The 14,558-nt window shown below is 51.1% G+C and overlaps 1 protein-coding gene across 2 annotated transcripts in view; it reads right to left on the reverse strand.

Moving 5' to 3' along the window:
- Positions 1-13,584, reverse strand: part of SLC44A2 (solute carrier family 44 member 2) — a 29,310-nt gene extending 15,726 nt beyond the window's left edge. For both annotated transcript variants that reach the window (XM_035702833.2, XM_025457520.3), the window contains exon 1: positions 13,451-13,584. In XM_035702833.2, the coding sequence (XP_035558726.1) occupies positions 13,451-13,481 (31 nt within the window). In that variant the 5' untranslated portion in view covers positions 13,482-13,584. The remainder of the gene's footprint in view (positions 1-13,450) is intronic.
- Between the last annotated feature and the right edge of the window lie 974 nt (positions 13,585-14,558).

Raw genomic sequence — 14,558 nt, forward strand, 5'->3', positions numbered from 1 at the left:
AAAAAAAGCGGGCCAGGGACAGGCTGCGGCCTCTTCCCAGCTACACTAGGTCCCTTGGGGACACTCCTGCAGACTCAGGACTTCAACACCAGCGCCACCCTGGCGATTCCCAAACGTTGGTCCCCTGAGCCGCACACCCTTGTGACACCTGTCTCCTGGAAGTCTCATGAGTGTCTCACACTCAGCACAGCCAGATCCAAGCCTCTCAGCTTCCCCAACCTGCCCCGGCTCAGAAAAGGCACTTTGTCACCCCAAGTGCTCAGACCAGAAACCTGCCATGCGTCTCTTTCCATCACACCAGGTCTGCCTTCAGAATCCATCGAGAATCCGGGCACTTCTCACCCCCACCCTTGTCACACAGCTGTGGTTTTCTGCCTGGACCAGTGTAGGCAGCTCCACTCTGCTCTCCCAGCCTCCTCCACCCCTCCCCATCCGTTCCTTCCATAGCAGCCAGAGAAGCCTGTGAACACTTGAGTCAGGGCATGTTACCCTGCCCAGAACCTTCCATGGCTCCCACCTCACTCAGAGGAAAAACCCAACTCTTCACCATATAACCCCCAACTTCCGCCTCATCTCCTCCCTCTCTCCCCCTTTCCTTGCTTGTTTCAGCTTCACTGGCCTCATTAGCTAAACCGCAAACTCACCAGGCATGATCTCACCTCAGGACCTTTGCACTAGCTGTTCCCTCTACCTAGAAATCTCTTCTCAGAGAGGTCCATGTGGCTCCACTTCATTCAGGCCTCTACTCGATCATCCCTCCTCAGAGAGGCTTTCTCTGAGCATCCCAAACAGCATCCCTTCCCCTTCTATCTCATCACCCTATTTTATTTTATTATTGTTTTTTATTACCACCTGACACGTCACATTTACTTATTGCTTGTTTACAGTCTGCCCCCTTGCCTGTTCGCAGCACAAGGGCAGGACTTTATGCCTGTTCTGTTCACAACTGTTTCCAGGGTCCGAAATAGCACCTGGCACTCAGTGTTTGTTGAATGAATAACCACAGTATATAAACCATGTATATAAAGATAGTGAAGACTGGGGTCAGCCGGGTGGCTCAGTTGGTCAAATGTCTGATTCTTGATTTCAGCTCAGGCCATGATCTTAGAGTCCTGAGCTGGAGGACCCCCTGTGGGCTCTGTGCAGCTTGGAGGCTGCTTAGGATTCTCTCTCTGCCTCTATCCCCCACTTACCTCCCCACCCCGCCCCCACACACCCCATTTACATGCACACATGCAGGCCTGCACACACTCTCTCTCTCACACATAAATAAATATTTTTTTAAAAGATGGCTGTGGGGGATCCCTGGGTGGTGCAGCGGTTTAGCACCTGCCTTCAGCCTAGGGCGTGATCCTGGAGTCCCAGGATGGAGTCCCACATCGGGTTCCCTGCATGGAGCCTGCTTCTCCCTCTGCCTGTGTCTCTACCTCTCTCTCTCATGAATGAATAAATAAAATCTTAAAAAAAAAATAAAAATAGGGATCCCTGGGTGGCACAGCGGTTTAGCGCCTGCCTTTGGCCCAGGGCGCGATCCTGGAGATCCGGGATTGAATCCCACGTCAGGCTCCCGGTGCATGGAGCCTGCTTCTCCCTCTGCCTGTGTCTCTGCCTCTCTCTCTCTCACTGTGTGCCTATCATAAATAAATAAAAAAAAATAAAATAAATAAATAAATAAATAAATAAATAAATAAATAAAAATAAATAAAAAAATAAAAGATGGCTGGGGCACCTGGGCGGCTCATGATGGAGTGTCTGACTTTGGCTCAGAGCGAGATCCCGGGGTCCTGGGATCAAGTCCCACATCAGGCTCCCTTCGGGGAGCTGACTTCTCCCTCGGCCTATATCTCTGCCTCTCTCTGTGTGTCTCTCATGAATAAATAAATAAAATCTTATATAAAAAAAAAAAAAAAAAGGGCAGCCCCGGTGGTGCAGCGGTTTAGTGCCACCTGCAGCCCAGGGCGTGATCCTGGAGACCCTGGATCGAGTCCCATGTCAGGCTCTCTGCATGGAGCCTGCTTCTCCCTCTGCCTCTGTCTCTGCTACTCTCTCTCTCTCTGCATCTCTATGAATGAATAAATAAATAAAATATTAAAAAAAAAAAAGAGGATGCCTGGGTGGCTCAGTGGTGGAGTATCTGCCTTTAGATCAGAGTATGATCCCAGGGTCCTGGGATCAAGTCCCATATCAGGTTCCCTGCAGGAAGCCTGCTGCTCCCTCTGCTTATGTCTCTGCCTCTCTCTCTCTGTGTCTCTCATAAATAAGTAAAATCTTTTAAAAAAGAAGGAGATAGGGATGCCTGGGTGGCTCAGCACTTGAGCATCTGCCTTTGACTCAAGGCATGATCCCAGAATCCCGGGTTCGAGTCCCACATCCAGCTTCCTGGGGGTAGCCTGGTTCTCCCTCTGCCTGTGTCTCTGCTTCTCATGAATAAATAAATAAAATCTAAAAAAAAGAAAAAGATAGCTAAGACTGAAAGTAAAACTGTAGCTTAGAGTTTTCCAGGTGCATGTATTTAAAAAATTAATTTGTGAATTTTATACATAAAGAATTTAACACATGATAAATGTGGAATTTTCAGAGGGTGGGGAAAGGATAAATCAATCTGTCAGTAGTCTTGATTGCATTAGGATGGAAAAAAGTTAACTCCACTCCCAACACATAGCAAAATAAATTCCACATGGATTAATCATGCAAAATAGATAAAAACTCAAAACTATTATGAGTATGAAGGGAAAACACCAGAACATATTTCTACCATCCGGCAGGAGGTGAGACTGGCGAGGGTGGAGAAGAGGTAAGGAGCACCGGAAGTTTCTTATGTCACCCGAAAGGCAGCCAGACTGGCAGAGAGGAAACTACCATAAAAGAATGGTTGGTGCTGACTGAGGAGTATCTTTCAGACTCTATCTCTGTCCTCATTAGACTGGAGGTCCTATCATCAACCCATTTTACAATGGGTTGTAAACCAAGGCTTGGGGAGGGGAAGTGGCTTGCCTAGCCACCTAGCAACAAGGAGAGGGTCGCTTCTCCACCCAGGTTTGATGGGGGAGTGGGAGCCCCTGAGAGTGTCTGAGCAGGAGCATGACCTGGCCAGGCTGGGGAGGGGAAGACACATAGAGAGGTTTCAGCTCTCAGAAAAACTGGCGGCTTTGCAGTGGGACCATGACCTTGCTGTGTGAACCTGAGTTGTCCCCCCGTGAGAGGAAACTAAAGATGCAGAGCAGCGCCTGGTCGTCCTCTTGGGAACACTGGTGCAGCCATCCGATGGGTTCCAGTAGCTCCCATTAACTTTAGTGGGTGGGGGGAATGGAGGGGCCAATTGAAGACTCCCTGATTCTGATCATTGAGCCTGGTCCAAACCGTGTAGGATGAGAACTTGCTGCATCTTTGCAACAGTACTACAAGGTGATAACAGTCCAGATGCCCCAAAGCCTCCATTTTACTGACCCCTTTACCATGTGCCAGGCAGGCACTTTTCCAAAATGTCACACGGTTTCCCTGGGCTCATCTTTACAGCAACTTTGTGAGATTGATCCCCTCATTACCTCCGTGTGAAGGACACAGAAACTGAGGCCCTGAGAGAAATCATGTACCCTCGGTGAGCAGCAGAGCAGGGCCACCCAGCTCATGAGTTAGCATCTGTATGAGTTTCCTGGGGCTGCTGTGACAAATGACCAAAGACTTAGTGGCTTAAAACAGCACAAACTTGAGGCGCCTAGATGGCTCAGTCGACTAAGGCCCAACATTTGGTTTCAGCTCAGGTCAAGATCTCAGGGTCATGAGATCGAGCAACGTGTCTGAGCACCGAGTCAGGTTCTGTGCTCGGCAGGGAATCTCTCCCTTGAGAATCTCTCAACTTGAGATCCTCTCCCTCTGCCTGCCTCCCACCCCCCCCCAACCCCGGCTCATGCTCTCTCTCTCTCTCTCTCAAATAAATAAAATCTTTTTTTTTAAAGATTTTATTTATTTATTCATAGACACACAGAGAGAGAGGCAGAGACACAGGCAGAGGGAGAAGCAGGCTCCATGCAGGGAGCCCGATGTGGGACTTGATCCCGGGTCCCCAGGATCACACCCCAGGCTGCAGGCGGCACTAAACCGCTGTGCCACCAGGGCTGCCCTCAAATAAATAAATCTTAAAACAAACACACACACACACATGGGCACCTGGGTGGCTCAGTGGTTGAGTGGCTGTCTTTGGCTCAGGTCGTGATCCGGGGTCCGGGGATCAAGTCTCACATTAGGTTCCCTGCAGGGAGCCTGCTTCTCCCTCTGCCTATGTCTCTGCCTCTCTCTGTGTCTCTCATGAATGAATGAATGAATGATCAATCTTTAAAACACACACATATACACAAACTTATTATCTTATGGTTCTAGAGGTCAGACATCCAAAGTGCATCTTGCCAGGCTAAAATCAAGGCCTTGGCAGGGCTGCGTTCCTTCAAGTTCTCAGAGAGAATCTGTTTCCTTACCTGTTCTGGCTCCTAGACGCTGCCTGCACACCCACATTCCTTGGCTTGTAGCCCCTTCCTCCACCCTCAAAGCCAGCATGCCCATCCAGCCCACGTCCCCGGACACCTGCCACATCTTCTCTGACTCCCGTCTGCCTGCCTCCTTCTTCTCTTTATAAGGGCCTTTGTCCTTGGATCCACCTGGATAATCCAGGATAATCTCCACACCATAAAATCCTAAATTTAATCTCATCTGCAAATTCCCTTTTGTCCTGTAAGGTAACATGGTCACAGGTTCCAGGAATTAGGAGGTGGACATCTCTGTGGACATTCTCCCCATCACAGTGCATAACCACGTAGGCCAGGGGTTGACAAATTGTCATGGGGTGGGGGTGGTCAGGGGTATAGAAGGAACCCACCCACTGCCTGTTTTCATATGACCCAGAACTAAGAATGGTCTTTACATTTTTTAAAATATTTTATTTGTTTATTCACGAGAGACACAGATTGAGAGAGAGAGAGAGGGGGGCAGAGACACAGGCAGAGGGAGAAGCAGGCTCCATGCAGGGACCTGACATGGGACTCGATCCGAGACTCCAGGATCATGCCCCGAACTGAAGGCAGGCCCCAAACCGCTGAGCCACCCAGGGATCCCTGGTCTTTTTATTTTTAAAGGGCTGGAAAACATCAAAAGAGGAAGACTAGTTTGTCATATGAAAATTATATGAAATTGACATGTCAGTGGCCATAAGTCAACTTTTCTTGGTACGTAGCCATGCTGGTCCCTTTTCATGTTGTTCGTGGCTTTCAGGCTACAGCAGGAGAGTCGGGTAGCAGAGATAGACCGCATGTGGCCTGCAGAGCTGAAAATATTTACTCCCTGGCCCTTTGCAGAAAAAGTTTGCCGCCCCCTGGTCTCTAGGCCACGAACCAACAAGTGTTGAGACTGATTCTGTGCCAGCAGGTTTCACATGCTGTCTTTGTTTTTGTTTTTAAATATTTTATTTATTTATTTGACAGAGAGAGAGAGAGTGTGCGAGCATGAGTGGGGGGAGGGGCCGAGAGAGAGGGAGAAGAAGCCAACTGGGGTGGGGAGGGCCCAAGTGCAGAGCCCAGCATGCGGCTTGATCCCTGAGATCATGACCTGAGCCCAAAGCAGACACTTAACTGATTGAGCCCCCGAGGTGTCCCACACACATGCTCTCGTTATAACAACCAGCAGTGGGATTATTGCCCACAAAGGCCTGGGAGTAGACCAGCCCTTTCCCTCTCCAGGCTGCCAGTTTCCTGTCTGGAGAATGGAATTAATATTTACATTTGCTGGGGCACCTGGGTGGCTCAGTGGTTGAGCAGCTGCCTTTGGCTCAGGCTGTGATCCTGGGGTCCTGGGATCCAGTCCCACATCGGGCTCCCCACAGGGAGCCTGCTTCTCCCTCTGCCTGTGTCTCTGCCTCTCTCTGTGTGTCTCTCATGAATAAATAAATAAAATATTTGAAAATTTTTTTTTACATTTGCTTTGTGGGTGTTGGTAGGATTCAGTGCTCAAAGAGCACTTAGCACAGGTTTGGGATCAACAAACACTAACCAGGAGCATGGTCCCATTTGACAGGGCAAAATGAGGCCACTTGGTCAGACACAGAGCTGGTGAGGGATGGAGCTGTATGAATCAAACTAAGGCCCCTGTGGCTCCATCCCAGGCCTTCTCTTTGGCAAATACCGAGAGAGGAAGAAATAAAGATGCAAATAAAGTGGGGGGAGAAGGTGTGGGAGAGCTAGGCCAATAAACCAGGCTTGGTTGGGGAGTCGGCCCTTGGGGCCTGGTCTCGCTGGGCACAAAGGCCGTCCCACCCGGTGCAGTGGGTGTAGAAGATAAGGAAACTGATCCAGGCAGCCCAGTCACAATGCTGGTGCCAGGCCATCAAGTGCCACCCAGCCCCCATGGCCTCCAGATACCGGCCAAGTCCCCAAGGCGTACAGCAGCCCAGGGCCTCACCCACGCAGCCAGGCTAGTTCACCCCTACCTTCCCAGAAGTCTGTGCCTAGGGAACCAGATCCCAGCCACCCAGATGAATCCCTTTGACAAAGAGTTTGGGAATAGCTTCTGGGTAGGAAAGCTGAGAGTGATATTCCTGGTCACTATGCTAAGAGCAAAAGATAGAGCACCTACTATGTGCCGGGCCTATGCTGGGCACCAAACCAGATATTTATTTCTAGAAGCTCATATCATCCTCACAAGACTCTGAGCGTATAGGGTCCAACACAGAAACCAAGGCACAGGGACGCTTCATGACTTGCTCCAAATCACGCCACCAGTAGGAGCTGGGATTTGAACTCTGCTCTTGACAACCATGCTCTTGAACTCTCTGCTCTGTGAAGAACCCCCACAAATTGGACATTTACCATGGCCCAGGCTCTTGGCTAAGTGCTGTACCTGCATCAGTTCACCAAACCCTGCAGGCAGCCCCAAGAAGGAGCCGACACTGTTGTTAACCCCGTTTTATGGATGGAGAAACTGAGGCTCGAGTAATAGGGAAGGTCCAGGGACACAAAAGGTACAGGTGGCACAGGGCAAGGACAGATGCAGCTGGACTCGAGCAGAGGCGATGCTGGGTTCTAGAACCTGGCTAAGAGTCAGAACTCCATGGCAAGCTTTTCTGTAGACATGCTCGTTTACTTAGTACTTCAGTACCAGGTGATTCATGCCTCTGGGTAAGTGTTATCACCTCTGTCCTAGTCTCCTGGCTTCTGCCACTGCACCTCATAGAGTCCGGGGGGGCCTGTGAGCACCTGAGTTAGACCAGTTCTCTCCTCTGCTTTAGAACTCTCAATGGCTCCCATCTCTCTCGGAGCAAAAGCCCAAGTCCTCCCCATGGCCCACAGGCCCGTACCCTGTGCATAGGCTGAGCTCTCTGCCTGAAACATTAGAGGGGGGCTGCCTCCCTCCTGCCTCTGGTCACCTTAGGATGGTCTTAAAACTTTCAACTCCAGGGGATCCCTGGGTGGCTCAGTGGTTTAGCGCCTGCCTTCAGCCCAGGGTGGGATCCTGGAGTCCCGGGATCGAGTCCCACATCGGGCTCCCTGCGTGGAGCCTGCTTCTCCCTCTGCCTGTGTCTCTGCCTCTCTCTGTGTGTCTCTCATGAATAAATAAATAAATAAATACTTAAAAAAAAAAAAAAAAAACTTCCAACTCCACCACCAGGCGCCACAGATTATTCCCACCCTTCTTTCCTACAGTATTTTTCTCCCGACCCCTTCTTGGATATTCTAAGAATTTCTCTCATTAACCATTAAAAAATATTTTATTTATTTATTCATGAGAGACATACAGAGAGAGGCAGAGATATAAGCCTCTATAGGGAGAAGTATGCTCCCTGCGGGGACCCTGATGTGGGATTCGATCCCAGGACCCCAGGATAACAACTGGAGCCGAAGGCAGCTGCTCAACCGCTGAGGGCCACCCGGGTGCCCTCTCTCATTTATCTTTTTTTCTTTTTGTTTACAGATTCTACTTATTTGTTAATGAGAGATACAGAGAGAGAGGCAGAGACACAGGCAGAGGGAGAAGCAGGCTCCATGCAGGGAGCCCGACACGGGACTCGATCCCGAGTCTCCAGGTCCACGCCCTGGGCCGAAGGCAGGCGCCAAACCGCTGAGCCACCCAGGCGTCCCTCTCATTTATCTTAATACCGCATCTGTTTCCCTGTCCGGAATGTCAGCTCCTCCACTGCAACACCTGTTACCCCAGGGTTTAGAACAGAACCTGGCCCACCATACCTGTACCATAACCGTTTGAAGGAAGTTAGGGGCGAACTCATTTATATTAAGTAAACTCTATGCTCATCAGGGTAATAAAAAAAAAAAACAAAACCCTTCAACCAGACAAGCTTTCAGACTAAGAAAAATCACTCTCCCTCTTACCTTGGCCAAGAGCCCAACTTCCTCTCCTCGGTTTCCCTTTCCTCCTTCCAGACTTGTCTAAGTACATATGCATAAGCAAACTTGTAGCTATTTATGCCCCCCCACACCCTGTTTTGTTACACACACTGTTCCCAACTTTGCTATTTTACATGCTAACATAATGAATGGGTCCTTGTTTCCCATCAGGGAGGTTAGTTAGACCTTTTTCAACTTTTACAAGGCAACATAGTATCCCACTCTGGGGCAAGTGGCATTTTTCATTAATCCAGCCTAAGGAACTTTATTTATTTTTTTAAGGAACTTTAAAAAATACTGTACAGATGCCACACATACACACTGAAATTAATAGGCTAACCTCCTGCTAGAGACTTTTTGGTCATGTTACGTCTTGGATGAGGACAGTTGGCCAAGGGTATGTAAAGGGCTCTTTCACATGGAAGGCTAAAATATTCTCTGTGGCTGAGAGCTTATTTTTAATTTTCAGCACTCCCTTGCCCTCATAGAGGGAATATATTGATTTTACTCCATAAGAGATTAAAATCCTATTTAAAAACAACTCTCCTGGGGCGCCTGGGTGGCTTGGTCGGTTAAGCATCTGCCTTGGGCTCAGGTCATGATCTCAGGGTCCTGGGATTGAGCCCCAGATCAGACTCTCTGCTCAGTGGGGAGTCTGCTTCTCCCTCTCTCCCTCTGCCTGCTGCTCTACTTGTGTGCATGCTCTGTGTGTGTGTGTGTGTGTGTGTGTGTCAGATAAATAAATAAAAGCTTAAGAAAAATGAGAATAAAAAATAAAATCAACTCTCCCTTTGGGGATTGACTGGGGAGGAACCTAACAGAACTTTCTGGGGTTAAGAGGGAGGTCCTTACTTAAGCTCTGCAAATTTTCTTCTGTTAAAGGCCACATATTTAAGATTTTAAGTTTTGTGGTTCACATATCAGCTCTGTCACATATTCCTTTTAATTTTTTTTTAACAATTTATAAACAATGGAGCCATTCTTACTCTATTGGCTTTACAAAAATAGGCCACAGCACAACAATGTGAAGATACTTAACACTATTTGTTTTTTAAGTAGGCTCCACCCAGCATGGAGCCCAACGCAGGGCTTGAACTCACATGACCCTGAGATCAGGACCTGAGCTGAAATTAAGAATCAGAACTTAACCGACTGAGCCACCCAGATGCCCCTATACTTAACACTATTGAAACATACAACTACAAATGATTAAGAGTGCACATTTTTTGTTTTGTTTTTCACCACACAAAAAAATTAAAACTAAAATAATAATACTGGGGATCCCTGGGTGGCGCAGCGGTCTGGCGCCTGCCTTTGGCCCAGGGCGTGATCCTGGAGACCCGGAATCGAATCCCACGTCGGGCTCCCAGTGCATGGAGCCTGCTTCTCCCTCTGCCTGCTTCTCCCTCTGCCTCTCTCTCTCTCTCTCTCTCTCTCTGTGACTATCATAAATAAAAAATAAATAAATAAATAAATAAATAAATAAATAAATAAAAATAATAATACTGATTGGCCCTCCCTGGTGTTCACCTGGTGAAAATTTCTGGAGCCTCGCACATGTAGGATCTGTTTCCTTTTATGTATGAATTGCCTGCTTCAGTGAAAAGTTTAAAATATTCCCCTTGATTGGTTAAATATAAGATCGGTTAGATATAAGACGGTCCATCCACAAATGAACTATTGTTTACAGCTGTCAGAAAACACAGAGAAGGGGATCCCTGGGTGGCTCAGCGGTTTAGCGCCTGCCTTCAGCCCAGGGCGTGATCCTGGGGTCCCAGGATCGAGTCCCACATCAGGCTCCCTGCAAGGAGCCTGCTTCTCCCTCTGTGTGTCTCTGTGTGTCTCTCATGAATAGATGAATAAAATCTTTAAAAAACAAAAAAACACAGAGGAAGCTGTCCAGACACCGACATGAGAGATGTCTCTGAGACATATTAAACAAAGAAACAAACAAAAAAACAGAGAAAGCAACACGTGAAACACCTTTTCATTCATAAGCGTCCACTGAGTACCTTCTACGTGCCAGGCACTGCGGATATTCCTTCCGACACACAGACACAAAATCCTGCCTCATGGAACTAGCACACTAGAGATATGCTGATATTTTTGTAAAAGGAAAAAAAAAAACCAGCCATTAGATAAAGAATATGTATATAATTGCATGTGAACTTCTAAGGCCTAGACTCCATTTGGAAGAAAGCACAAGATGTTGGAACAGTGGTGCATGCCAAGAAGGGTGTGTCATGCTGGGAGAGAGAGCAGGAGGGAGACTTTTCATGATAAAGCTACACCGTCTTTGTATCTTTTGTATTTTGAAGCATGTGAATGCTTCTGGAGCACCAACTCTCAGGGGGAAAAAAACAAACCAAACCTTTCCAGTAACAACTAAGTATCCCCACCCAACAATATTTTTAAAAAATCAGATCCCCGATCCCCGCGGCCACCTGAGTTGGACTCTCTACAAATGGGGCCAGGGAATCTGCTTTTTAAACAAGCACTCTTATTCTTGTCTCATCTCTCACCCCACCCTGCCTCCCGAAAGAGTCTCTTGTTTTGAGTTCCAGAATCTTTTTCCATGCACATGTCAAGGGTGGATTGGAAGCAGGGCAGTACCCATTGCTGTCATCCATCAGGGCCAGGAGCCATTTCTCTGGATTGCTCAGTGCTGTCACCCCCTCTAGATACGCTGTCTGGGGAAGGGGGAGCTTCCTGCCCTGCTCAGGCCAGCAGAGTCTATGCCTAGACAGAGAGGACTGCATTTCCATCAGCTAATAGAAAATCCATGTCCCCAGTGTTACAGGTCCTAGAGGCCTCTTGAGCAAGCAGAGCCCACCAGCCGCTGTGCAAAATTCTGCCCACCAGTGAGTGTGGTCTTCCCAGCCCTGCAGACACGGAAAGAGCCTCAGAGAGGTCACCGACTCTCCCGTGGCCACATGGCTCCTAAATGTCAAAAGCAGGATTTGAGCCTGGGTCTGCCTAACGTCACCCCCTAAATTCATGGAAACCGATGAATGGAAAGGCATTGGGATACAAGGGATATGTGAGCAACTCCTGCAACACCATTCCCCAAGTAAAGCTCCTCTATCTGTCAGGGATCCATGTGGCAGCCTGAGGGCCCCAGGTTTTTGGTTCTGGTGAAAATGGACTAGTTCCAAACTAAGAAAGACACCTCCTCCACCCCCACTTCAAGGAGTCAAGCCAGGTGGCCCTTGCAGAGGAGGTGACCGCGTGGTTGCAAGACCTAGCTGAAGTCTCCAGCTCAGGCTTCCTTGCGCCTCGTAGAGAAAAATAATTAAGCAACTGTGTGGTTTGTTTGCTGTTCCTTCTGCCTAGAACACACTTCTGTCAACTCTTCCAGGGGCCATTGGCTTCAACTCCAGCCCTTGGTCACCTTCAATAATCCTAGATGATTCTCCCACACACAGGCTGTCCTGTTCTCTGCTCCACAACACTTACTTACAACAACCTAAAAGCATATGTTTATTCCAGGATTTTTCTGCTTTGTTCACTGCTGTGTTTTCAGTGTCTAAATTCTACCTGGAAGATGCTCAATAAATACTTGTTGATGGAATGGGTTTCCAGCACCCCGCGCTACCTCCGTTGGGCACAGAGGTCCCCTGTCTGGAGTGTGGGTCTGGCAGGGCCTGAGAGGCTTTGCTCCGGCGTCCATGGCTGGCTCCCTTTGGCCAAATACAAGGCTTGGTGAATCACATCATTGTCCACTCTGACTGCCATCCCCCGCCCCCAGCCTCCACCTTACAGAGCCCCAAGGTCCCTCAGGTGCTGCCCACAAGCAGGCAGGGCCCCGCCAGGCTGAGATTCTCAGATCAGAGACAGCCAGCCACACCCAAGGAGATGCACAGCACCCACAGACGCAGGGTCTGAAGCTCGAGCCAAAACCAAGAGCACGGAGGCCCCTCCGGATGTTGGGTTGGCAGCTTCAGGCAGGGAGGGGAGTGTGGCTGGGCAGTGGCCAGGTCCCTGCGTTCCCCTCTTGGCTGGGCCTCGCAGGGGGGGGTCCCAGCCTCCCCGGATCTGTCTCCCTCCGCAGCCTGCTGAGGCCACAGTCCCAGGTGGAGGCAGCGGGGAGAGGGAGGCACATTTCTAGTCAGCTTGTTTTTCTTGATTATTTTTGAGCGGTTTCCTGCCCCCTCCCCAAAGCCTTCGGTCTCACAGTTTCCAGGAAGTTCCTGTCACACAAGGAGGGGCAGCAGCGCCCCTTCGCCCCAGGGGAGTGCTCCGTGGGACCTGTGCCCAGCTCAGCCGTGGGACCCAAAATGGAGAAGAGAAAGGAGAAACTGAGGATGGCACACCCCTCCGTGGGAACCGGGGGAAGGGACGCATTGTAGGGCGTGGGAAGGGAGGGGCCTCATCTTGGCCCCAACCCCTGGGCCCGGGGGCGAAGGCCACCCGCGGAGGTCCGCGGGAGGGGGATCGGCGTCGCAGGGACCTCGCGAAATGCTGGCGGGCACCCCAGCCCTCGTAGGCGGCCAGCAAAGTTTCTCAATGGTCTCTTGCTTCTGGAACGCCCCCTCACCGAGGGCGCCCTTCTGTCTGTCCTTCCAGGCAGCTGGCAAGAGCTGATGGCCCCCTCCCCCCAGCATTCGGTCCGCCCAGGCTTGCCTCAGTTTCCCCATCTCGCCGGAAGCCCGGGGTGGCTACTTCTCGGGGGGATGTGGACAGGAGAAAGAAGTGGACTAAGGCAACCAGAAGGGGAGGGCGATTTGGGGAAGTAGGGGCCCTATCCCTTTTTCGAGCCCCGGTCGCCAAGCCTCCCCTCCCCCGCCTGGCATTGAGCCGCCCAGATAACGGGACCTCCCCGGGCGGAGCATGCGCCGTGCGTCCCGGCCCATCAACCGGAGGGGGTGGGGGGGCTCCCGGGGGAGAGGTCGCGGGGCGACCCGGGCCGGAGCAGGGGGGCGTGGGCTCGGCGCAGCGCGGGACGCAGGGCCGGGGAGCCGCAGGGGGGCCCCGCTGCCGCGCGGGTGTTTGTGATCTGGGAGGCCCCCCTCCCCCAAGGCCCCCCAACTCCGCGGAGGCGACCGCGGGCCACAGGCGGCTCCTACCGTAGGCTCCGTCCTTCCGCTCGTCCTCCATGGCCGCGTCGGGCGGGGAGGGGAGTCCGAGCCCGAGCGACCCCAGCCCGCGCGGGCGGGAGGCTCCGCGGGCTGCAGCGCCCCGCCCCGGGCCCGGCCCCGCCCCGCCCGCCCGGCCCGCCCCGCACGCCGCCTCCAATGGGAGCCCGGAGCCGGCCGGGGGGCGGGGCGGGGGGCGGGCCCGGGCCGCGGGAGGGTGGCGCCCCAAGCTTTGTTTCCCATCTGGGCTCAGCCGAGACTCGTCGCTGTGCTTGGTGGGGTGGGAGCAGTGGGTCACCCAATCATTCATCTACACCCCCCCCCCATCCACTCATCAACCAGGTATCGAGCGCTGACCGTGTGCCAGTGAACAGGGCAAAAAATGCTATTTTGCATTCAGCAGACGGGCAAGAATTTTAGCGTCTGGAACAACCAGCCGGGTGAGCACATGCAGTGGATCTGGCAGAAAAGATCAAATGCAATGATGTTGGCCCTGTGTGATTCCTCTCTGCCACTGACCCTGGAGAAGCCATCGTAGGTGTGTGTGTGCCTGGGGACTGTCAAAGGTTGCTCCCTGCTGCTTTGGTACTTTTTGTAAAAAATGGGGAGAGGCTTACAGGTCCTCCAACAGAGGAGTGCACTCAACCCGATGAGAGGGAGGGAATACCATGCAGCGAATAAAAAGAATGAAGCCATCAGGGAAATGCAAATCAAGATGCAATGCTACGGGGCACCTGGGTGGCTCAGTGGGTTAAACATCTGCCTTCGGCTCAGGTCATGATCCCCGTGTCCTGGGATTGAGCCCCATGTCCAGCTCCTTGCTCAACCGGGAGTCTGCTTCTCCCTCTCCCTCTGCCTGCTGCTCCCCCGTGCTTGAGCTAGTTCTTTTTCTGTGTGTCAAATAAATAAAATCTTTCTAAAAATAAAACAGGGATCCCTGGGTGGCTCAGCGGTTTGGCGCCTGCCTTTAGCCCAGGGCGCGATCCTGGAGTCCCGGGATCGAGTCCTGCATCGGGCTCCCGACATGGAGCCTGCTTCTCTTTCTGCCTGTGTCTCTGCCTCTCTCTCTCTCTCTATCATGAATGAATGAATAAATCTT

This window comes from Canis lupus, chromosome 20, assembly GCF_003254725.2.
Source record: "Canis lupus dingo isolate Sandy chromosome 20, ASM325472v2, whole genome shotgun sequence".
In the NCBI taxonomy this organism is placed as follows: Eukaryota; Metazoa; Chordata; class Mammalia; order Carnivora; family Canidae; genus Canis; species Canis lupus.